The sequence below is a fragment of the Rhea pennata genome, chromosome 14 (assembly GCF_028389875.1).
Source record: "Rhea pennata isolate bPtePen1 chromosome 14, bPtePen1.pri, whole genome shotgun sequence".
NCBI lineage: Eukaryota > Metazoa > Chordata > Aves > Rheiformes > Rheidae > Rhea > Rhea pennata.
The window spans coordinates 20607873-20633065 of NC_084676.1; the positions used below are offsets into that span (position 1 = coordinate 20607873).

The 25193-nt window shown below is 42.1% G+C and overlaps 4 protein-coding genes across 6 annotated transcripts in view; 3 read left to right on the top strand and 1 right to left on the bottom strand.

Annotated features, from left to right (window-relative positions):
* GDF9 (growth differentiation factor 9) lies at nucleotides 1-3225 on the top strand. The gene is made up of 2 exons (XM_062587638.1): nucleotides 1-430; nucleotides 2276-3225. The coding sequence occupies exons 1-2, from the start codon at nucleotides 1-3 to the stop codon at nucleotides 3223-3225; spliced, it is 1380 nt and encodes a 459-aa protein (XP_062443622.1).
* A 4402-nt stretch (nucleotides 3226-7627) lies between these two features.
* On the top strand, nucleotides 7628-8429 carry LOC134146729 (cytochrome b-c1 complex subunit 8). The gene is made up of 2 exons (XM_062587214.1): nucleotides 7628-7875; nucleotides 8208-8429. The coding sequence occupies exons 1-2, from the start codon at nucleotides 7722-7724 to the stop codon at nucleotides 8300-8302; spliced, it is 249 nt and encodes an 82-aa protein (XP_062443198.1). The 5' UTR covers nucleotides 7628-7721; the 3' UTR covers nucleotides 8303-8429.
* Nucleotides 8430-11332: 2903 nt separating this feature from the next.
* LEAP2 (liver enriched antimicrobial peptide 2) lies at nucleotides 11333-14301 on the top strand. Its single transcript, XM_062587734.1, has 4 exons — nucleotides 11333-11466; nucleotides 12448-12577; nucleotides 13010-13149; nucleotides 14134-14301. Exons 1-4 carry the CDS (start codon nucleotides 11333-11335, stop codon nucleotides 14168-14170), a joined length of 441 nt encoding a protein of 146 aa, XP_062443718.1. The 3' UTR covers nucleotides 14171-14301.
* An 810-nt stretch (nucleotides 14302-15111) lies between these two features.
* AFF4 (ALF transcription elongation factor 4) overlaps nucleotides 15112-25193 on the bottom strand; it is a 60660-nt gene continuing 50578 nt past the window's right edge. For all 3 annotated transcript variants that reach the window (XM_062587068.1, XM_062587066.1, XM_062587067.1), the window contains 3 exons: nucleotides 24319-24362; nucleotides 20875-21095; nucleotides 15112-20456 (listed from right to left, as the gene is read on the bottom strand). In XM_062587068.1, the coding sequence (XP_062443052.1) occupies nucleotides 20338-20456; nucleotides 20875-21095; nucleotides 24319-24362 (384 nt within the window). In that variant the 3' untranslated portion in view covers nucleotides 15112-20337. The remainder of the gene's footprint in view (nucleotides 20457-20874; nucleotides 21096-24318; nucleotides 24363-25193) is intronic.

The window sequence follows — 25193 nt, forward strand, 5'->3', positions numbered from 1 at the left end:
ATGGAGAGTCCTTGGAGAATTTGTGTTTGTTTCTACTGCTGTATTCACTGGCTTTCTTCTAGCATCCAGTGTTCCCCTCACTCCAGGGATCGTGTAGTGTCTGACAAGACTTCTGGGTTACTGGTAGCTCCTGAGGACAACACCAGTAAGCTAAATCCATTGTTGCGGCTTCCAAAAAGTGTGAGACATGGATATGCCCTCCTGCCTCCCCTTCTCAAGGTGTTGTCTGACCAGGAACGCCAGAACTGGGAAGGTGAGACTCCAAGGCTACAGCCAGACTCCAGAGCCCTTAGGTACATGAAGAGGCTATATAAGATGTCTGCTACCAAAGAGGGAATCCCAAAGGCCAACAAAAGTCACCTTTATAACACTGTTCGACTTTTCACTCCATGTTCTGAATGCAAGCACCACCCCAGGGGCATAATGAAAGGTAGGTGTGGAGTGACCTGAGTTGGAATGTTTAACTGGGGAGTTTTTCTGTGTGTTCCATGCTTGCAGTGTAATAGGAAAATATCTTACTTCTTTAGAGTTTTAACTATGCTAACTTTAATGGCTCTTTTCTTAAACTGTATAACTTTTCCATAACCTGCTTTTCCTTGAATAGTATTAACTGTAGGGTTCTCTGCAGTTTGGGAATCCATACAGAAATGGTACTATGGTTAAGATCATATTTATGTTTCAGCCTAACTCATTTTATTATGAGACAAAAAGAATTCTGCAATCAGTTTTAAGTAAAGCAAGAAAAGAGGAATACGTGTCCAGGAATCATGTTTCTGTCCACTGTTCACCTTTTTTTTTTTTTAAGGCCATGAAAACTCAGCACTGTAATTAGTTTTGTAACAAACTACTGAGAATCCCATTACAAAATGACTTTTGTCCTTGCTTTGTACTTTTGCTAGGGAAGAATTATAACCTAAACATGTGAATACACATAAATGAAGAACAAAACTTTTTGTAAGTTGGTTTCAGGATTGATAAACTAGTATAACTAGGCAGTTCATTTACTTACCATGTCTTTATGGTTTTCTTTTATCTCATCTGATCACAGCAATGGCAACTAGAAATCCTTGGCCTTTAATCCCACTTGTATGACTGCAGACAAGTGATCTAAGTCATCTTGGTTTCGATTTCTTCACTTGGAAAGCCAGATAACCTAAGACACAAACATACTTCTGCAGAGTAAAGGCACTTTGAGGCTGGTGTTTAGCTAAAAACACTCCCTATGGAAAAATGCAAACAAATTAATGTTCATGACTAAAATTTCCTAGCATAGCATAATCTACTGTTTTAGAAATACATTATTATTTAACAATTAATCTCATGATTATGTATGTTAAATATAGTAACAATGTAGTAGTTATTCAAACTCATGATTTGATTAAAAATTTTTAATATAGAAAAAAATATGGATTACCAAGCTCTACAGAGCCCTAACTTGATTTCTGATTCTTTGGCCTATATAGGTTTGAAGACCCCATAATGTGCTCACGAAGAATTTCTAATTTACAGAAAGTACAGTGGTGAGCAGTATGAAAAGCAACATATTAAATGTATGCTACACTTACAGCTGGAATACAGGCCAGAAAATGGGCTCACTGGTCTCAGAATAAGGTGGAAGTTGGAGAAAATTCAAAGAAACCCAGAACATTATGGGAAAAGATAATAACAGTGTATCTTACAGTAGAGGTGCATTCAAAAATAATTTGGAAGTTCTGGTTTTGTTTCATAAAAGCACAAAGTTGTAGTCATGAAATGATGCAATTTATTTCATAGTACGTTTTTAAATTAAAGTTCTTCTTTATTATTACTTAGCCTTACTGTCAGCTATTGGGGTCAAGAGATTTGAACAGGTGGAATATATGAATAGGAAAACCAACTAGAGTTAATGACAAAAAGCTCTGAAAGCATTTGCTTTAAAATTGTAGCTATTTCATTTCATGGCTTCATGTACAATCTGAAGTCTCTAGTTCCTATTTTCCTATACCAATACTGTTGAAAGGCAACTGCTAACTTGCTTGCTTTTCTACTGTTTCTTAATTAAATTACTCCTATCTGTTGAAATCTTGGGTTTTCTTGTTTTTGTTGCATTTTCTTAACTTTTAAATCTTACATTGCTGGCCAAAGTAGAAATACAATACAGTAAAAATAAGGATGGGCATCTAAACTGGTTTCTTCTACTGACTTCTTTCTATTTATTCACTAGACCACAGTATTTATGTCATGGTGGCAAATTAAGATAGACTAATTTTACAAGATTTTGTTCCTCCCTTCGCAGGAGACCTTCACTCGGTGGATTTACTCTTCAACCTGGATCGTGTTACTGCTCTAGAGCACTTACTCAAGTCTGTCTTGCTCTATTCCTTTGACACATCAGTTCCCATTTCTGCCACTACATGCATGTGCCATTTATCTGTTAAAGAGTATGACTTTTCTAAACAAGTGTGTCCGAGTGTTTCACACTCTATAGCTTTTAGTTTGCACTTTGAATTTAGAAAACGCAAGTGGGTTGAGATTGATGTGACTTCTTTTCTCCAGCCTCTAATTGCTACTAACAAAAGAAATATTCATATGGCTGTGAACTTCACTTGTCTGATGGGTGATCCACAACATAACACTAAACAGGAAAATTCCATTAACATGGCACTAGTTCCCCCTTCTCTTCTTCTTTACCTAAATGATACCAGCGAGCAAGCTTATCACAGGTGGAACTCACTTAGACACAGAAGGAAAATTCCAGTACGGCCCAGGCAAAGGAAGAGTCTACTTGCTGATCCTATGGATGACCAAGGGAAAGAAAATATACAGAGTAAAAGGGCTTCTCGACGACGAAGAGATGAGAATTTGAAAGAAGCTCCAGCAACTCCACCTTATAACTTGAGTGAATATTTCAAACAGTTTCTGTTTCCTCAGGATGAGTGTGAGCTTCACAACTTTCGTCTAAGCTTTAGTCAACTAAAATGGGACAAATGGATAATAGCACCTCACAGATACAGCCCTCAGTATTGCAAAGGTGACTGTCCAAGAGTAGTTGGGCATCGTTATGGCTCTCCTGTGCATACAATGGTACAGAACATAATATATGAGAAACTGGACTCATCTGTTCCAAAGCCCTCTTGTGTTCCTGCTGAGTATAGTCCATTGAGTGTCTTAACGATAGAGCCTGATGGTTCTATAGTCTACAAAGAATATGAAGATATGATAGCTACTAAATGTACTTGTCGGTAGTGGGTGAATCCTAATTTATGTTTTCTCTTTGTTTGGGTTTTTTGCGTTTTCAAAGTAATCTGTAACTCTGATCAACTGAATAGCATTTGTGTAGTTCTAATAGTTCTTTATAATCAAATAGGATTTAGCATGCGGTTAGTACGAGGTATTCACGTAATAGCACTTATTTTTGTAGCCACTCAGCCTTTCTAGAATGTGAAATTAAATGTAAATAATAGTTTTTACTGGAATAATTTTGCATTTAAATTGTGGAAGTGCTTTCAACTATCAGATATCTATTTTAAGCAGTTTTGTTACAGATTTAAAAAAAGAAAAAGGAATAAATGCCTATCATGCATACCACTTTATCCAATGCCTGTGTTTAGTCTCCCTCTATATAAAGAAATCTATATAAGACATTTTGGGGAAGTATCTAGGAAGAGTGGATAGCCTTTAATGTTAAAGGTTACTTTCTCAATTGCTCATTCTTTTTCTCTAATATTCTTTGAGGGAATTGGGCAACTCTTCCTTACAGTTATGTTTTTTTTAAAAAAAAAAAAAAAAAGAAGAGAGAGAGAAAGGAAGAAAAGCAAGGAAGCTATTCTGTCACACTATTAAGGCTTTCTCAATAATCGATGACAGAATACTCTAAATAATATATTTACTTGATTTACCTGCGATTTTAGGACAGCTGTGTGGCAACTTGTAACAGCTATCTTCTGTTTGAATAAGAACCTGTGCCAGCTTACTGGTGAGCTGTTAAAAACAAGAATGCTTGATTTATTCTGAGAACAAAATGCAAACCTTTCACAGGGTCAGGGTACAGAACTTTACATGTAAAATTATATTGCCCCATATTTCTGAATTACAAGGAAGTGATCAACACTGTCAGAGATTAAAGGAGGCTTTCAGAAGCCTGTTAAATTAGTTTATTTAAATGCTATTAAAACTTGTAATAGTCTGAAATTAAATCTGAAGACAAGAAGGAGCATAGTCTCACTTCCTCTCCCAATAAAAATATAGGTAACTGTCTTAATTCTATGTTTTCACACTAAATCACCACTATGATTGATTTATTTTCTCCTGGATTTCTAGTTCTAAGATTTTGTTGAAAGTGCTTGTTTTAGACTAAGGACCCAACATGAAAAACCTCTAGATGGCACTCATAAGAAACAGCTTTGGTGGGGAGTGTGTGTGAATGCACAGACTGATTCCTGAGCAACCCCTGACATTAGATTTTGATGTGGGCCTGAGCATGCAGGACTGGAAACGCTGTTCTGGCAGAGAAAGGATTAAACTCCAGGAGTGTTTTGTCCAACTTCTCAGGGTATTGATATTACAGTGAGAATGTAAAGCTGGTAATGATTCTGTAGATGTGAACTAGTCAATGTTTATGTGACACTTTTATAAATTTGAAATATTCTGCAAAGATGTAATATTAGCTGGGTAACAGTCACAACATCTATTTAAATGAAGCTTCTAAGTGAAAATTATAGTAGCTTGGAACTGTTAAACTAAAAATACTACTTACTGTGGTTCTAATTGAAGTTACATTTGAAATATGTACTAAGAGCTCAAAGTACTTTGACTGTGGGCTGGGATTTTTTTTTTAACAATGCATTTAATTGTTTTAAGAGAACTTCCTTGCCCAATACAGTGTCACTCCCATTAATCACTTTCAAATAGAGTGAGAATTCAGCTTTTCCTTTGATCTAAAGAATAAAACCGTTGTTCTTTCTTGCATGCAAACAACACTTTTATTAGGAAAAGCCTATTTAAGACAAAATGCTTAACTTAAGCTAAAGAAATTGCATTTGAGTCAGCTAAAATCCAAGCACAATTTCAGAAAAATGTAACCTATGTAATGGACTAAAGATTTAGATTACATTCTCTAGGGTAAACTTACATTTGTACATGCCATCAGTCTGCAATAATACACATTATGCATAGCAGAGGCATGACAGACAAGATTGAGATTGCCGCAGCAGGGTTCTCTGTTGTCTGTGGCCTCTTCCGTGAAGATACTGGAAATTATTTTGTAATCCTGAACAGTTAATAAACATTCCTTACAGCTTCTGTGAAGTGTTCTAGTTCACGACTTTTTCCCCACTGTGGCTCTAAACAAAGCGTTATTTACTCACCTTTAAAATGCCTACCCAACGAGGTTTTCATTTTTCAGAAGGCCCTTGCTGTAACAAATGGATTACATATTTTGTGGTAGAAAACAAACCAAAACAAATCATATGATTTGCCAAATTTCACAAATATACACTAATTTTTAACTACATGGGATAATTTTCTCAGTATTGAAAAAAAAAAGTTACGAGTGCTGGGGGATCTGGTGTTAGATACAATGTAATTTTTGCATAAGGTTGATAGGCCTCAACTTTATATAACCCATCCTATTTTCAGTGTTAGTGAATACAATACATTAGTGGAAATGTTAAAGAAAGGCAAATCAATAATACAACTAGTAGAAGTTGCATTTGCAATTTGCAAAATGCTGTAGACCTTGCCTGTCTGTTTCCTTGCTGCCTGGAGAGTGCCAGCTCTGAAGTGTGTTAACCGTGCTGCAGCACACTTCCAGCTGAAGCACGAAAACTGCATCATCTAGAAGCTTACTAGGCAAGCTGAAAATACTCAGATTCCTACAAAAAAAATGAGTGTGTGGGGGGAGAATCATTTGGCCCTGTACCATGCGATGTGGTTGACTACAGGAAAAAATACGTAGCATGAGATTATAGTTGTAGATGGGCTGCAGCTGTGACGTGCAGACGCTGGCCTGAGCGGGGGGAGCACCCCGGGGCGGGCTGACCCCCCTGAGGCTGTAAGGAGAGTGGTCTGCGCCCACAGACGGACCATGGGGCCTGGTGGACGGGCTGACTGATGGACTGGCTGACAGACTGATGGATGGACCGACTGACTTACCGACTGGCTGACTTACAGATTGACGGATGGATGGGCTGACTGACTGATGGACTGGCTGACTGGTGGTTTGGCTGACTGATGAGACTAATGTATGGACCAGCTGACAGACTGATGGATGGACTGACTGAGAGTTTGGCTACCTGACCGTTTGGTTGACCAACTGACTGACTGGCGAGCTGATCCTTTGGCTGACTTACGGACTGAGAGTTTGGCTGATTGACGGCGCGACTGGCTGGCTAATGGCTGGGCAGACTGACAGCTTGGCTGACTGATGTACTGGCTGGCAGATGGATGAATTGATGGCTTGGCTGACTGCAGACCGATGAGCTGGCTGATGGCCGAGCTGGGTGACTGAGGGACAGGCTGACGGGGCACAGGCTGACAGGGGCAGGGCCTGATGCACACAGCCTGCCTGAGGAGTGGCCGTTGGGCTGTCTGACAGCAGCACAGGCAGACGGGCACACGCGGACAGGGCAGCGCCTGTCGTGCGTAGCTTGACATATGCAGCCTCTCTGAGGAGCGGCTGTTGGGCTGACAGAGGCACAGGCAGACAGGTGGACAGGCACAGGCGGACAGGGGCACGGGCAGACAGGGCGGGCTCCCTCTCTGAGGAGCAGCCGTTGCGCTGACAGAGGCACAGGCACACGGGGGCACAGGCGGACGGGCACGCGCGGACGGGGCGGGCTCCCTCTCTGAGGAGAGGGTTGGGCTGTCTGACAGGGGCACAGGCGGACGGGGGCACAGGCGGACGGGGGCACAGGCAGACGGGCACGCGCGGACGGGGCGGGCTCCCTCTCTGAGGAGAGGGTTGGGCTGTCTGACAGGGGCACAGGCGGACGGGGGCACAGGCGGACGGGGGCACAGGCAGACGGGCACGCGCGGACGGGGCGGGCTCCCTCTCTGAGGAGAGGCCGTTGGGCTGTCTGACAGGGGCACAGGCGGACGGGGGCACGGGCGGACGGGGGCACAGGCAGACGGGCACGCGCGGACGGGGCGCGCTCCCTCTCTGAGGAGAGGCCGTTGGGCTGTCTGACAGGGGCACAGGCAGACGGGCACGGGCGGACGCGCACGCGCGGACGGGGCGCGCTCCCTCTCTGAGGAGAGGCCGTTGGGCTGTCTGACAGGGGCACAGGCAGACGGGCACGGGCGGACGCGCACGCGCGGACGGGGCGCGCTCCCTCTCTGAGGAGAGGCCGTTGGGCTGTCTGACAGGGGCACAGGCAGACGGGCACGGGCGGACGCGCACGCGCGGACGGGGCGCGCTCCCTCTCTGAGGAGAGGCCGTTGGGCTGTCTGACAGGGGCACAGGCGGACGGGGGCACGGGCGGACGCGCACGCGCGGACGGGGCGCGCTCCCTCTCTGAGGAGAGGCCGTTGCGCCTCCGCGCGCTGAGGCAGCTGCCGGGGGCGGGAGCGCGGCGCCAATGGCTGCCCGCGGCGCCCTGCAGGTGGCGCCCGCCGCCGCCGCCGCGCGCCCCGGAAGCGGAAGCGGCGGACGCGGCGGCGGAAACGGCGGCGGCGGCTGCGCGAGGCGGGCAGCAAGGTGACCGGAGCGGGCGGCGGGGCCGCGCCGAGCCGGAGGCCGCGCCATGGGCATCCACTTCGGGAACCTGGCGCGGGTGCGGCACGTCATCACCTACAGCCTCTCGCCCTTCGAGCAGCGCGCCTTCCCCAACGTCGTCTCGCACGGGCTGCCCAACGTGTGGCGGCGCTTCAGCTCCCAGGTCTTCAAGGTGGCGCCCCGTGAGTGCGGGGCGGCGGCGAGGACCGGGCGGGCGGCGGGGGCCCGGCCCGGGCGGGGCCGACGTCGGGGGCCGCCTCGGGCCTGGCCCGGGGCGGTGTGAGGAGCCGCCTGGGGTCCCGGGGGTCCCGCGTTTCCCCGGGCCCCGCTGTTTCGGGGCACAGCAGGCGGCCCGGGCTGGCAGGACGCCCGGGGCTTCCAGGGACGCCCAGGGTCGTCAGCGGGACCACATAGCGTTCGCTCACCCGTGTGTCCCAAAGGCGTGTAAGCGCACTACTTCAGGCCGCTGTTGTGGTTTGCACAGTGCAACTTCTAATTTTCCTTTTCTTTTCAGCCTTTGTGTTAGCCTACCTCCTTTACTCCTGGGGGACACAAGAGTTTGAGAGACTGAAGAGGAAGAACCCTGCTGACTATGAAAATGACCAGTAAACGAGTTATTATGGAGACTTTGCCTTGCTGTATTATCGACTTCTTGTTCTGAAGTGTGTTCATATGACTAAAAAAGCTATTAATGGTGAGATAAATCTGTAATAAACTTTAACTCTGTCCTCTGCAATTAGTGTTTTGAAATGTTTAAGATGAGTGGTGTCAAACGTCAGTCTGGTTCACTCTGTGTAGAATGATAGTTGGACTAAAATTCTGTATGCTCAGACCTTTTCTTTTAGGGCATATCCAGTCTTTTTGGCTTCTGCTTATTTGAAACATTTCTCAGTATAATTAGTGTAGCAAGGACTGTCTTTAGCTATAGATGATTTGAAGTAACAGTACAGTAATAAGCTCATTAGGTGCATTATCATTCCATCACTGATCACTTCTTTTTCCTCTTTGCTTGAAATAGGACACATTCTAGCCTTGATCTCTTGAGAAAAAACAAATAGTCTATCTGATATTGACCAAGAATAGAATGAACTGGCTGATAGCTCAGAATTGAAAGAGGTCTTTGACCCTCTATATAGTTACTTGACTAGTGTATTTATTAACGTTAATCAGATGCTAACTGCAATTCTAATGTCTGAGTGGTGGTAACAAGCTGGATTAAAAGTTTCTTCTTGGAAACTGTCCAGAGAATTGGTTGTTCTAGTATCTGAAAATGTTTTAAATAACTTTGTGTAAAATGATGATTTTCAGAAAGATTTCCTTTTGTCAAATGAGCTTTCCAGTAACCAAAGTAGTATTAGTGTTTGTTAGTGTTGTTTTGAAATACGTGACTAGGAAATTCAACCAGTGACTCTAAGTACATGGAAAAGCTTTGCTGTTCAAAAGTCCTGAACTTTGGGCTAACTCCTTTATCTTTTCTTTTTTTTTCCTTCCTTTCTGTCTTGAGCCAACTATTTTAGGCTCTTGCATCAAGCAAAGTAACATGTTTATCTCCTTCTCATGCTATTATTCCCCAGCTGATACCAGAGATTTGCACTGGCCACGTCTTATCCGCTGAGAGGAAGTGCAGGTTTTCTGTGTTCATTTCTCCATGGGCTCCTGGGGTTGATGTCTTGGCTCCCAGCTGTAGGAAGGTGGGAGAGGGGTATGGAAATCTTCCATTCAAATCCTTTCGGATGCATGTGCATAAAACACATACGCAGCCTGACAAGCCTGATCTAAACGTAGTCCTATGGATGTTCCTGATGCTGCTGTGTGTTGTTTACTCTAAGTGCTGTGGGAGGTTAGCATAAACAGGAGTAATGTAATGGACATCCAGTGCTGCAAGTGGTGCCAGAAGATATTCTATACTCAAACTTAACTCAAGCTTACTGGTATCTTCTTGGCAGCTTAAGCAAGAAGGGAATATTAAACTGTTACAAGTGTGAGTTGGCACAGGTGCCTAGAGACATGCTTAGTTCAAAACTTACTGAATCTTACTAATACAGCCATAAGAAGCAGCTGCAGAAGCTGATCCAGAGCCTAGGTGATGGCATACGTAAACTAGCCTCAGTAAATGCTTCTTAAATGCTCTTCTCAGCAATTCTGTTCAAAGAGAGCGGCCCATCCCACGCTTTCGTATGAGGTCTCTGCCCCTTTTCACGGACAGCTGAATTACCTGTGAACCAGCCACTAGGCTTGGGTAAACAAGGGGGCACGTTCAGAAGGACTGAGAGTGGAGACAGTTTACCTATGGTGATGCAGTCTCGCCAGCGCTCCAGCTGGCCCAGGCACTAGCTTGCCGTGGTGCAATCACGGCAGGCAGAGTGGGCCTGCTCCCTGCTTGGCTCCCACAGGCACTGTCGCAAGACTGCTGAGCTGGCGCTACTGCCCGCTCCAGACCTGCCCCTGGGGCCCAGCCTGCTAGGCAGGGAGCGGGATGCAAAACCTGGAATTCCTCTAAACGTTAGCAGCGATGGCTCCTGCTGGACATGTATTATTTGCAAGATTGACTGGTGGGTACGTCAGAATCTCAACAACATGTTCAAATTTCCAGTCACCTCGTTTCTGTTCTCCCTTTGGCAAATGTTGAGGTGACAACAGCAAGAACAACTTCTTGCAGCAAAATTTTTAGAAGCTGTATCTTTGCTGTTGCTTTTGAGCTGGTTTGTTGACAGTAAGACAACTGCACTGTGCTGGAACTGCACATACAGAAAGAAAGCATAATCAGTGTTTTACTTTCTTGCAGAGAGTAAACAGACTGTTGTTCTGGCCTAGAAACTAGTTTCCTGAAAGGGATGTGCAACTGTAAACTGACACTATTAGTAACCTAGAAGGCCAGATTTTCCCAGAAATGAAACAACTTTGCTTTTGCCACACCTTCACAAAGCACTAGCATTACCTAGCCAAAAAGCCCTCCAACCCTTGAGAACGAATGACTCACAGAGGCCACTACTGTCAGAACTGAGAATTCAGCTGCCGATCCAAATCCTCCTAGTGAAGTCAAGACTATTGTTCCTTTGTTTTCTTATCTCTATTATAGTGCCTAGTGGAAATTGCAGAAATTAGAACTTAGAAGCATGTACAGAAGGAAATGGGATAAACAACTGAAAAACTCTCAGCCAACTGCGAGAGAAGCTTTCAAGTTCAACTATTTGATCTGCCATGATTTACTATCTCATTTTCTTCCCTGCATAAGACCCAGGAATGGGAAATACAAAAGGGTTTTGATGCTTGTTCATGGGAAATAAGACAAATAGGGGAGAGGAAAGAATGTAGAATAAACACAAGAAAAAGAACAAATCTTCCAATAATGTGCTGTAGACAATGTGCTGCAAAGGTTTCTATTTAATCCCAGTGAAATCTGGGCTAAAGGGTGGCAGGAAATCTGACAACATACCATTATCTTAATCTAAGTAACTTGTCTTCCATGCTGGCACTTACTCATCCTTATGAAGGAATTACAGAAAATTGTAGCTTCTAATATCCAGATTTGTACTTACAGTTTAGCTAAATCATAGTTTATTATTTTATACAGTAGCTTTCTATCTGAAGGAACTTAAAGCATGCTCTGCAACCTTCACGTAGTACTTGACAGGCATAATGGATATTCTCCTTATTATGTTACTTTCTGCAATCCTGACAATCTTTTACCGGAGAGATGCAGCCTACACGATTGCCCTTTGGGAGTCGGACCAATTTGGGAGTCAGACAGCAGAGACGAGGAGCAGCAGCGAGTAAAAGCAAGGAATACCTTTGCTGGCTACTGATCTTAGATATATGCTTCTCACTTATGCTTCTAAGATGAGAAGATTTTAGATGAGATAAGTAGTAATAGGATTTTAGCTTCTTTATTCCCTAGACTGCTGCAATCTCTTTTCAACCTAGAAAAGTTAAGATTTCTCTTAATTACAAACTGCCTGTCCACTTCAACGGGAGCTGTTGCTGGCTCCTTCCAGAGGACTAATCATGAGCTGACCGGCAAGATATGCAGGCAGAGTACACCAGAGATGGCTCCTGTAAAGAAACCACAGCCCTGCCACACAGAACAACTCTGCCTACTCCAGAATATCCTTGCAGTAGTCTCCTCTACTACCTTTGGGATTAGCTATCTAGAGTTTATTGTTTCTAACTACACATTAGGATCATTGGAAGAAGGAGGCTATTATTTATCCCGTACAATGTAATTTCCAAAAGCCATCTGTGAAGTATTGTATCTGCCTTTTAACCGCTCTGTCTGTGGAAAGCAAGGTTAAATAACTTGCTCTTGATTCTTTAAAGCACCAAGATTGAGAAGCAGAGCAAAAAACATGCAGTTCTCCGCATAAAATAGAATAACTTAAACAAGGCAATATTTCCTCCCAGCTGACAATACTGCATATACTGTAAATGTCATAGAAGTTAAATAAGGTTATGGCTTTTTATCTTTGCTGTAATACTTTGGGCCATCTGCCCTTTTGCACGCCAACAAACAATGGGGTTCTGGTAACATGTTAGGTTTTAAAAAAGGAACAGTTGGCACATCTGATTTGCTGACCAGACAAAGTACAAGTGGAAAGAAAGTAAATGATTAGCTAGCTGGCTAGGCCTTGAACCAGATCACTTTAGTAGATGCTAACTTGGTAATTCTGCCTTGCTCTGAAACGAACTTTGTCCCTGTGATGACTGACAGCTGATAGAATGATAAGAGAATGAAGTCTATAAAAATCAAGCTGAAGCTCAGAAGTTTTATTCAGGACCTCTTCTGCCCAAGTCTGGTCCCATGCTCAAGCAGTAGCCCATATTGTGAAGATGCAGCATTTGAAAGCCATGGCTGTCTTTTTACTCTGCTCACTGCTGCTCAGCCAGGTAAGTAGAGATAACTATTTAAAAGTGCTAATTTAAATGGTCAGGCAGTTAATAAAAGGTGTTATGATTTTCACAAGCAAGAATAACTAGAGGTGACAGCAGAGCTCTTTCATAACAGCTAGCAGTCCTGAAGAAGTAGAGTAAGTGCCTAACGAACCCTGGGTTACTCCAAGACATAATTCAGCAAATAATGGTGCCTTGCCTTCCAAGAAAGCTGAAAAAAGGTTAATTTTTGTATTTAACTTCTACTTCTTTAGTGTTAGAATACAAGCAATTAAACTTACAACAGGGAAAGCTGTGATCTGAGAACAAGGAGGAAGATTTAAAGTTCTTTGCTGAGAATTTTAAAGGCTGCTGAGCTCAGCACTGGAATGAATGAATTGCTGACAGCCGCTGCAAACTCCTGACCATTGCACTTCAACTCCGTTTCAGACACACGGCGCTTCCCTGCGCCAAGCACAGCCTCAGCTAACACGACAGAGGCGGATGACGCCCTTCTGGAGGGGGGTCACGCTAAGACCCGTTGGTGCCTCATGCAGGGATAACAGCGAATGCATTACAATGCTATGCAGGTAACTTCACTAATCCTCGTGGGGGTTGAGGCCTGGGACACTTGACGCTGTGTTACGCAGAGGAAGCACCCTTTCCTGACACCCACTCAAGACACGGAACTAATTCTGTTCTGCAGAAAGATACCTGGAAGAGGGATGGAGCAACAAATTTAGACCTCTTTTGTAAGCAATGCAAACAGCACACAGAACAGAGTCCGTGCACCCTTGACTACCAGCCTTAGTCCTTTCCCTCACAACCCAAAATAACTTCTCTTTTCAAAAGAGAACACAGGACTCCAGACAGCTTTTAAGTAACCGCTTAGGAGCCTTCAAGTTAATCCTTCTTAAAGCTAACCCTGCTCAATTTAAAGCATACATTATTTAAAAGCAGTATCTTACCCTAAAGTAATCACTTTAGGGGATTACTTAAATTCATAGTTTGAGAGCACTAAAATATAAAACACAAATATTCATCAGTCCTCATGGACATGAGACAAGCAAATCATACAACTAGGTATAAACAAAAGTGATCAGTTAACTAAATTACTACTTAGTGACTGAAAGCTGATTTGTGTGGCATCTGCTGTATTCATGCCAGAAAGAAACTGGAAAAAAGAGTAGAATATATGTCATTTCCTATTATAAAGAAAATGGCAGTTAAGTTGCTATTTTACATGCAGAGACATCATTTTGTCTGCTGATTAACCCCAGTGAACTGGAACAGCAGTTATAAGAGACAGAAAGCGATTTCCATTGTACGACAGAGCCTGACTCAATAGCCCTGGGTCACACGGATTCTGGAGTTCCTAGGAAAGAACATAAAGAGAAACAAGACAAACTGAACCAAGTTAAAAGAGCTGAATACAACGTGCGCTGCTACCCGGGCTCTGAGCTCTACTCTAACAGCTGAGTGAGGTGTGCACTGATAAGCATATACGCACTTGCCTGAGCCCCACAGCACCGCCAGGCTGCACCCCTGGTGCCTGACGCTGTTTCCTTTTCCAGGAAGAACCGCTGTTTCCTTAGAACAGCCTACGAGTGACCCGTCGCCAGTAAGACCATCTGCCACTGTTACTGCTGACACTGCTCCGCTCTACTCATGAGATATTTATTATTGACTGTTCAAAAGCTAGGACACTGGATCAACCAATTCAATATATTTAACACCGCGATATGAACTGATAAAAGGACTTCAAAAGGTGCCCAAGAGCATGTGCTAAGTCAAGCTGCACCTCTGCAGCACCCACTTCAGGATGACTCTTCTGCCAAGCTCAATAAAAGGACTCTGCATCTCATGTTTGTTTTTGTAATTTTTTGTAAGTGTGAATTCAAAATTTATATTCTTCAAATAATCTCAATTTTCCTGTCTCCTGCTAGCAAAGCATATGCGAGTATACATGAGACACTCCTAACAGAAATGCATTTTCAAACTGGACTTTAGATACTTATCCCTGAACCCAGCAAGTGCATGAGGTAGGTCGTGCCTTCATCTCATTGACTTTCAGCTTCCACAGCTGAGATCTTAACAGCACTTCAAATAACGGCTTCCTAGAAAGGAGAGCGGCAGCAAACCAAAAACAGTACCGACAGCACTTTCGCTATTCCAAATGTATCAGGTGAAACTGAGAAGGAAAAATACGTAACTATTTTTAAATACTTCTACTCAAATTTGCTTGAAGAAAATGTATACACTGATTTTTTTTCCACTGAAATGCTTATTATTTTAAAACAATTTGACCAAAATCTAATTTTGATGAGAGCAATGTTACCTAAGAGGACTGAAAGAAACAGAGCTGTTTTAGATTGGCAAATATTAACAGGTTTGGGACACCTGAATACTGAATGCTATTTTTCTTTGTCACACAGAGTATTAGGATCTGAAAATATCTGCTTAAAAAAAAAAAAAGCAATGTTACTGAGGAAAAAGCCCATCTGAGAGATACAAGCACAGTGTTTTTAAAATTTAATACAGAAAATCTATTTGATATTTATTAAACTTAGTTTCTCCAGTTACAGTTTTGCATTGTACAAAGCATTTTAATGACACAGTAGTTAAAAAGATCTTTACAAATTGAAATGTGATACCCTTTTCTCCAAATATTTTAATTGCCATAAATTTGTTTAAAAATACACATTAAACGCATGTTTCAGACACTAAACTTTCTATAATCTCAATACCACAAAATACATAGAATATACTATACAGATGTGGAAAAAAATCTAGTTAGTATATAATACTTTGCTCACCATTAACAGCTTTATTACGTGAAATGCACATACTGACTTAGAAATCCTAATTTTGAGCCCCAAAGTACCCTTTGAAATTTTAAATGTATTGCAACAAATAAAATCACAGTCTTTTTTTTTTTTTTTTTTTAAGTTTTGGTTGAAGACAGATGCCTAAATATTTTGATAGAAACAAAATGTAACACATGGACTTGTCATGTACAAAGCATAAAACAGAGACATCCCATTAGTTACTAACAGTACCTTTCTGTATGATTAATAAGGGCTTCATTTGTAAGTGACAGCTTAAAAGTTACCTTCCCCCACCCACAAACCCTCCCCAAAAGAAAACCCTTCTTCACCAAATAATAATTTCAAATAAGATAAAGGATTTTTTAATAAATATATAAGCACTTTATCCTCCATATACAAAATTTCTTAAAACAATTTAAAAGGGGGACCAGATACAAATATCAGTAACTGTGCTTGCGAAAGTCATGCCTGGTCCTTAGAGTTGAGTTTTCAGATGTATAATGCTAATGCAGCCAAAACCAAAGGCTGCAGAAGTACTGCGCACCAACTGCATCATCTCTTAGGGTTGCATATAAAAACCGAGGAGCGGGAACACTGCATTCCGATTTGCCCGTATCAGCTCCGTTAACAAATGTGGACAGTTACAACAGGAATGGATACATTTCTATTAAGTTTCCAGATGAAATTAAAACAGGTAAAGCATTTACATAAAGACAGCCTATATAAACTCTATGCCTTCCAAACCGCTCGGCATAGCGTGTTCAGTGGAAACTCAGCTGAGCACTGGCAGAGAGCAAAGAGCTGACGCTGTCTCAAGGACCCATCTACCGAAGAGCAGAGGTGCTGCTCTGCCGCGCTCACACCGAGACAAAAATCGATTTAGTTTATAGCTCACCCTTCCCTCCCTGCCTCCCCCGACCCCAACACTGCTATTTTCACATGGCATCAGAGACCTATTCCTTCTAAACTAATGGAGTTAAGACACATAACATGATTCCCTGATCATCTGAGCTTACATAACTTCCATACTTGGGAATTTTGTCTCCTAGAATAGGTCTGTGTGTCTGAGTTGGCTAGCAAAAGCTTTGGCTACTCTTTATATTTAAAGATATCTAGCATTAACTTTGTTGCTTGGAAATACACAGTTTTCTGTAACACTGATTCATTAGAAAAAGCAATTTAAAACCTGACCAAAATATTTGTCAGGAAACTACTAATTTGGAAGTTGCTTACTCCTCAATGGGTAATTCAAACTTGACTTGCTCAGGCCCTTTTGTACCTGCCTTAATATAAACACTGCCGTGACAGTAAGTATCCGTTAGGTAAATGAAATATTAAATACAGCAAAGGTAGTCTCTCTTTCCACTAGTTTCCCATTTTGGCAAACTACATAATTATCTGCCTACGGCTTTATTTTACTTGCCCCAGGCAAGCACTACATTATTCTCATAAAGTACTGACTCTCTGTATGTTGGGGCCATTCATAAATACATTTCAGGGCATTTTTTGTTATCACAGCAATCAAGCCTCAGCAATCTAAAGGAATATACATTGCACTCCTGTATAATATGCAAGATTTATCACCAATAAGATGGTGATTCAGCACTCAATAAATAATATATCAATATAGTCAGTTGCACCATAATCTAAAAACAAGTATAACATATACTTTGGACAGACTGAGTTCATATATATATACATATATATTAAAAGACACATACAATACAAATTGCATACTGCCGTCAAAAGCCAAGAAGAGCCATCCATACGCTCTGCTTTATGGCTAATAGTTTCAAATCAAAATAAAAGTCTTGGGCTGTTTTACTCTGGTGTCCTGAAGATTTATTTATAATTATAAATGGTTGCACCTTATCACCTAGGAACCTGCAAGTTTGACAGCAAAATTGAATAACATTGATATCTGAGCAAGCCTAGTCTGATTAAGCCATTTGTAAGATTCACCAACTGGGGCTGCATTCAGTAAGGGAATTAAAATTACAACGCTGATATGTATTTAATATACAATTACCTAGGGAATCATTTAGGAAGCCAGAAATTAGGGATTCCCTCATCATTAGTCACTCGTGCAACTTGCATTAGTGCTCAAGGGACATGTGTTTCCACTGCTGCTGTTTAGACGTAAAAAAAGACAGGTTTAGACTGTTAGCCTGCATTCTGACAGAGGGATGGAAGCTTATTAAGTATCTGCAATTTGTTTTAGCTATGAAATCGGACAAAGTACATAACTTCTCTCTGTAACTATGGTAAATCCCAAGTTAGATATGCTTTGGAATTGTCAGATTCAAATTTATCTGTTTGAAATAGCCACAGATGAGTAAGTCATTTCTTTTCAATTAAAAAGACCATTGCATATCTCCCACATAGATAGGAAACCTGGGACAGCACTCTAAAGGATATTTTATAATAAAAGTATACTGTTTAGGTGGGACACTTTCAACCAATTCAGGTCCATGTTTTTAGACTGTAAGTAGTCTTCTGGTCACTTGAAGACAATTTTTTTTTAAAGATCCACTGATCTAGGGATAAGCAACATATTTTTAAGAAACCAATTTTGTATGACACCAAAAGGTATTTGTGGGACTCTAGTTAAGGAAAAAAAATTCCCAGAGATGAGACCATTCCTGCTTACAGTAATGGTACCTGTGCACAAAGGAGCAAGCCAAAAAACAGCCATGCTGGCTAGTGCAGCACTACACAAAAAATAAACTATGAATGCAACTTCTAAGAAGGTATTTTTACATAGCGTCAAAAGTGTGCTAGGCACTTTAGAGTATTACAGAAAAAATAATTGACAGTGTCCCATTAACCAAGATGCAGAGTTTGAGGATACAGAGTTCTATCTCGAACAGCCAACACTAAAAGAAACATGATCTTGCACAGTGATTCAATAGGAAGGATGCTCTGACAGACCTGAACAGTAAAGTAAGTTCAGCTATAATGAAAAAAGTCACAGACCTGCTAACTATGTATCAATTGTATGTAGCAAAGCTTTTCTGGAAGTACAAAACAAGTTGGAACGCAAAGGAAGCTCTACGAATATGCAGCTACCTTTTAGTAGGTTACTAATTTGCAAAACTCCTAAACTCTTAAAGCCCATAGGACATACTGCAGTACTAAGTAGCGTAGAATTCTATTCCTTCTTTCGAGGTTGCCATCATTTTGGCACTTGACTACAACTACACAAAAAATTTAGTGCAATAATTTTCCTGAACATGCACGTTCATATCTGGTACAGAATAAAGGGTTAAATGGGAGATAAAACAAAGCAGCATTCCACAATCTCACTCTAATGTATTCAGAGTTTGACTCTGTAGGAGGAGATCACTGCAATAAGGAGTCAGCTTGTATGACAGACACTAGTACTTTTAAAAAAGGAAATGGAATTTTACCAAAGTACTGCAGAAGACCACTGCATACAGTATACCTGGTCCTGCTGTAAAACATCTTGTAAACAGTTCATAAAATCTTCATCTAAAAGTAAGGCATAAGGCACACCAGACATGTTAGGGGCACTAAGCAATGCTGAAAGCAGTAGCATTTTAAACCTTTAACTCAGACAAGCACCTTGTGTGGAAAGGTACTTTGGTTTGCACATTTTAAGAGCAGTCAGCTGCAACTCCACCAACCATTTCTGTTGCACCAAGTCGCTTCCTCTAAAGCGAATATTCTGCTCTGTCAAACGTATCAAACATTAATGGGACCCTCATTAACATGGGGTAAATACAAGCTGTAAATCCATCCTGTTCTGCATCAGAACAGTTAGACAATTTCCCTGTAATAGCAGGTGTGCTCCCCACCCCACAATGGCTGTTGCACTGTCAAGCTGTAGTGTCCATTAACTATCATACCCTAAAAGGAAAGAATGGACCTCAGTTTCTACTTAAGATTCCTGGTTTCTCAGTCAATGCAAAAGATACAAAGGACAGTTCTGGTAGGAATTCAACTATTGTTAGTTTTTTAACCAGAAAGTTGACTGATTTTGTAAGTATCAAAACAATGACAAGCAAGGAAACAAAACGTTTTTTAAATGAAGAGATACAAAAAAGCACAAGATTGTCCATTTCAGAAACCTTTCCTGTATGCACCACACTGTTCAGACTGAAGTTCATTCCTACATCATTGATTTGATAAAACATTAAATGCAAATTACTGTAATGTTTTGTGATTGCTATAGTGTTAATTGATGTTTTGAAACTGCCTTGAAAACAACCCAAGTCAGATCCAATTAAATATTTTTCCATATAAATTTCTTTATAATTCATTTAAATGAAGTATCTTAATACGTAGAAGAATATCTGGAACTTTTCTATTTAGTACAAATTCTGCAATAATAAATCTGTAGTTGACATTTATTAGTTGACTCATAGGCATTAGGCATGAAAAGTTTGGTGTCCCTACACTTGAGAACCTATCGACCCTATTTTCTTGTACAGGCTCTACCACCACAAGACATTACAGAGTAACAAAGCTCACAAAGTACTTAAATAAAGTGTCTATGTTTAATTTCTGCTAAGTACTTGAAAGGGTAAATTCAGTGAAAAAATAGCTAAAACTGCCCCAAATTGGGCCTTTCAAAATTAAAAAAGAATTAAAATAAATAGGATTTAAACTGACTAGTTATGTATTATGACTGGAATTCCAATGATCTATCCATGATAGATCAACAAAACTACACCTTTATATGTAGCAAATTTTAAAATATTTAAATAACTTAAAACGGGAATACTGAAGTAGTCCATTAACCAGATGATTTGGGATTAAAACACAAAACACAAATGAGGATGGGAGATGTGAAAGCATTCCTTGCTTTTAGTGTCAACTAAGCAATGTGTTATGGCAGTCTTCCTTATTGACATGACACAGTGTTGTGGAGATAAATCAGAGGCAGCGAGAAAAACATGTTCTACTTTCCATTCCTTCAGTTCAAAATCACTTAGCGTCCAGGCGCAACCAATGTAATCCCTGACGGGTGTAACGCACTAGGTCTGTCATGATGCTTGAATTAAAAACCAGAGGGCCCATAACTTTATCCAGTTCAGCAAAGAACTCTAAAATAACAAAAACACAGATTAAACTCTGCTCATGTTCTTTCAGATTGTCTGTTCTGCTAAAAACACCACATTCCCTCAAATTTGCCTACTCCCTTAAAATAAGAATTTCAGAAACGTACAGAACATGTACTGTGTTCATCTTAGTATACTGAACAACTTGCAGGAAATGTAAAAAAGTTTTCTTTCCACTCATAACCTGTAAAGAAACATTGTATCTTCACTACCACCTTAATGACCAAGATAATGAGGCCTGGTGTCACCGTGAACGAAGGTGTAACTTTCCAGCTTTCCTTCGCAGAGCACCCACTTAAGTACTCTGTACACTGTTAACTATAATTCCAAAATTCAAAATCTGTTAGCATTTCAGTACAACTTGGTACATCTGATCTTATAACCTGCCTGTGCCAAACCTTACCTTTCTGTTCTTTAGACAGCTGTTCAGCTTGGTCCCAGATTTCAGTGGCATAGAGGAAGTTGGACGTAACTTGGACATAGCTGGCTGCCATCTGATGGATCCTCTGGGGGATCGTCACCGAAGACCCACTCCCTGAAGGATTGGCTGCCCCGGAAGAGTAATTTCCTGAATTCCCTGGAGACAGCTTTGGAGACACTGGAGATGGCATACCAACAGGCTTGCTGCTTATCAAAAGAAAAGTATTAAAATTTGTAAAATATGCAGTCATGTACTTCAGATGTATCATGCTGTAAGACTCTAAGACCATTCTTGCCACATCACAGAATGTGAAATGCTAAAAGTCAGGATTTTCCCTGCAACAAATGAAATGCATGAGCTTTAACTGCTAAGGATTCTCCCACTCCTATGCTTTGACCTCATAACCAAACATTTCCACCAAACCTCATCATCTTTTAATTTTTAGATTTTTAAATTCATTTTTTAAATAAGTTAAATCTTAAATAAAAGAAAAAAAAACAAATCACTACTAAATTTAACCGCACTGCCATAATAATAACTTCTTGTCACAAATGGTGGAGGAGCCTACGAGGAAGGGTGTCCTGCTGGACCTTGTCCTTACCAACAGAGATGGACTGGTTAGAGATGCGAAGGTTGGGGGCAGCCTTGGCTGCAGTGACCACGAGATGGAGGAGTTCAGGATCCTGCAGGAAAGAACTAAGGCAACAAGCAGGATTGCAACCCTGGACTTCAGGAAAGTGGACTTTGGGCTCTTCAGAGACCTAATTGGTGGAATCTCATGGGTTAAGGCCCTAGAGGGAAGGGGGGTCCAGGAGAGCTGGCTAGTATTCAAACATTACTTCCTTCAAGCTCAAGAGCGGTGCATCCCTATGAGTAAGAAGGGCAGCAAAAGGGGTAGGAGAGCTGCATGGGTGAGCAAGCAGCTCTAGCCAAATTCAGACAGAAGAAGAAAGTACACAGACTGTGGAAGAGGGGACAGGCTACTTGGGAGAATTACAGGAATGCAGTCAGAGTACGCAGAGATGCAGCGAGGAAGGCTAAGGCCCAGCTGGAATTGGGTCTGGCAAGGGATGTCAAGGACAACAGGAAGGGCTTCTTCAAATACATCAGCAGAAAAAGGACTAGGGAAAATGTGGGCCCGCTACTGAATGGGGCAGGGGCCCTGGTGACAAGGGATACAGAAAAGGCAGAATTACTGAGTGCCTTCTTTGCTTCAGTCTTCACTGCTAAGGGCAGCCCTCAGGAATCCTGCAGCCTGGACGTGAGGGAGAAAGTCTGGAGAAGGGAAGACTTTCCTTTGGTTGAGGAGGAAAGGATTAGAGACCTTCTGGGCAAGCTAGACATCCACAAATCGATGGGCCCAGATGGGATGCACCCGCAGGTACTGAGGGAGCTGGGGGATGTTGTTGCCAGGCTGCTCTCCGTCATCTTTGAAAGGTCTTGGAGAACTGGAGAGGTGCCTGAGGACTGGAAGAAAGCCAATGTCACTCCAGTCTTCAAGAAGGGCAAGGAGGAGGACCCAGGCAACTACAGGCAAGTCAGCCTCACCTCCATTCCTGGAAAGGGGATGGAACAGCTCATTCTGGATGTCATCTCCAGACATATGGAGGAAAAGAAGGTGATCAGGAGTAGCCAGCATGCATTCACCATGGGGAAATCCTGCTTAACCAATCTGATAGCCTTCTAGGATGGAATGACTGGCTGAGTAGATGAGGGGAGAGCAGTGGATGTTGTGTACCTTGACTTCAGCAAGGCTTTTGACACTGTCTCCCATAACATCCTCCTACACAAGCTCAGCAAGTGCAGGTTTAGACGAGTGGACAGTGAGGTGGATTGAGAACTGGCTGAAAGGCAGCAGCTCAGAGGGTCGTCATCAGTGGCGTGGAGTCTAGTTGGAGGCCTGTGGCTAGTGGCATCCCCTAGGGCTCAGTACTGGGTCCCATCCTGTTCAACTTCTTCATCAACAACCTGGATGAGGAGACAGAGTGCCTCCTCAGCAAGTTTGCTGATGATACCAAGCTGGGAGGAGTAGCTGACACACCTGAGGGCTGTGCTGCCACTCAGAGAGACCTAGACAGGCTGGAGAGCTGGGCAGAGAGGAACCTCATGAGGTTCAACAAGGGTCAAGTGCAGAGTCCTGCACCTAGGGAAAAATAACCCTAGGCACCGGTACAAGCTGGGGGCTGACCTGCTGGAGAGCAGCTCTGCAGAGAAGGACCTGGAAGTGCTCGTGGATGACAAGTTGACCATGAGCCAGCAATGTGCCCTTGTGGCCAGGATGGCCAATGGTATCCTGAGGTGCATTGGGAAGAGTGTTGCCAGCAGGCCGAGGGAGGTGATCCTGCCTCTCTACTCAGCCCTGGGGAGGCCTCATCTCAAGTACTGTGTCCAGTTCTGGGCTCCCCAGTACGAGAGAGACATGGAGCTACTGGAGAGAGCCCAGCATAGGGCTACGAAGATGATCCGAGGGCTGGAGCACCTGCCCTATGAGGAACGGCTGCGAGAGCTGGGCCTCTTCGGCCTGGGGAAGAGAAGACTGAGGGTGGATCTGATCAATGTGTACAAGTACCTGAAGGGAGGGTGTCAAGGGGACGGGGAAAAACTCTTTTCAGTTGTCCCATGTGACAGGACAAGAGGCAATGGGCAGAAATTGAAGCACAGGAAGTTCCGCCTGAACGTGAGGGGGAATTTCTTCCCTGTGAGAGTGATGGAGCACTGGACCAGGTTGCCCAGAGAGGTTGTGGAGTCTCCTTCTCTGGAGATCTTCAAGGCCCGCCTGGGTGCAGCCCTGTCTAACACGCTCTAGGTGACCCTGCCGAGCAGGGAGGTTGGACTAGATGATCTCCAGAGGTCCTTCCAACCTTACTGATTCTATGATTCTATCATAATATTTCATTTTTCAATAACATAGGAGAAATCTGAAGTCGTCTCCTAAAATTTTGAAATTTTGTTGACTAACCTATCAAAGGTCTAGTCTTAAGTTTTGAATAGTGGAAATAAATTGCTGTCCTATGGAACAGACAATCCTGTAAGTGTCTGCAGTCACCCGAGCCTGCAGCACTTCAATAAATCTATTGTTCTGAGGAGAAAAAGCAGTATATAAAACAAGACTCACTGAGATAGGTGATGTGTGTTAATGCCACATACTTTTTTTTAAAACAAACAAACAAACAAACAACAACAAAAAAAAAAACCACCAACAAGGAGTTGCCTGACAAACTTACTTTGGAGCACTATCATAAGTAGCTCCAAATCTTCTATCAGAATACATACATGCATAAGTGAATTAAAAAACAGAGCAGGAATTAGCTAACAATTGCCACCACTCTGATGGTTGAAAAGGTATTCTTTGACTACTTCAGCCACACTGTTTATGTAGAAAACTAGCTATAAGTTGAGAAATAGGTAACAGTTTTTGCTACTTACCTTCCCATGCCAGGTGACGGTGCTTGAGAATTGTTATAGGAGTTCTGGGAAAAAATAAATTCATCACCTGATTTATGTTTATATTTAACTGGTTATCAACAATAGTGTTAAATAATTGAAATTATTATATCACCCTCCCCTTTTTTTAAAGGAAAAAAAAATCTGAATAATATGAATCAAAGTACTTTCTAATTTGGCACAATATGATGGCTAAGATACAGAGTAAGTGATTAGCTTAGCAACACAAAACAGGCCAATAAGGATATGCAGGATTAGAGTAGCTCTTTGTTCTAACCATTTACATTAGATCTTGTTGACTCTTAGGACAATGTTTAATTTTTTTCAGTCTATTAATGGAAAGAAACTGAACACAAAGGTGTCTGCCAAAACTCAGAGAATTGGGCATTTTAGAAGCCTGTTTTCCCCCAGTACTGAGAGCTGGAATTTTCAGAGAAACCCAATGGCATTCACTACCTATTCCCAATTGTATCTTTGAAAGTCTCAGTGAAGATTCAGAACTGAATAACATTATAGAAATATCATGACTGGCTTTCTCATCTGCAACATCTTGACTCAAATAAATTCAAAGAAGGTCTCTCGTTCTCCTTTCCCTGAAAGCACTTTTAAATCACTTGTAGAGGAATTTATCTAAATTTACAGAAAAAATACTTTTTTTTGAACAGCCCATTGCAAACAAGAAAAATTCAGAAAGACCTATTCGGTTGTGAATTAGAAGTTGGCTCTGATGTCAGCTTTTGCAAAGGTTGGACAGCTGCACGTAACATACCCCTAGATGGATTCCCTTAAGCTTAAGCATGAAAGTAAAGACTCATCTTTGTTACACCTGCAGCAAGAAAATTGTTTTTAATTCCCCT

Coding starts and splice junctions, on each gene's coding strand:
- GDF9 (XM_062587638.1), top strand. CDS start 1: ATGGAGAGTCCTTGGAGAATTTGTGTTTGTTTCTACTGCTGTATTCAC. Junction 431..2,275: donor CCCCAGGGGCATAATGAAAG/GTAGGTGTGGAG, acceptor CTCCCTTCGCAG/GAGACCTTCACTCGGTGGAT.
- LEAP2 (XM_062587734.1), top strand. CDS start 11,333: ATGGATATTCTCCTTATTATGTTACTTTCTGCAATCCTGACAATCTTT. Junction 12,578..13,009: donor GCTCACTGCTGCTCAGCCAG/GTAAGTAGAGAT, acceptor ACTCCGTTTCAG/ACACACGGCGCTTCCCTGCG. Junction 13,150..14,133: donor TGCATTACAATGCTATGCAG/GTAACTTCACTA, acceptor TTCCTTTTCCAG/GAAGAACCGCTGTTTCCTTA.
- LOC134146729 (XM_062587214.1), top strand. CDS start 7,722: ATGGGCATCCACTTCGGGAACCTGGCGCGGGTGCGGCACGTCATCACC. Junction 7,876..8,207: donor GGTCTTCAAGGTGGCGCCCC/GTGAGTGCGGGG, acceptor TTTTCTTTTCAG/CCTTTGTGTTAGCCTACCTC.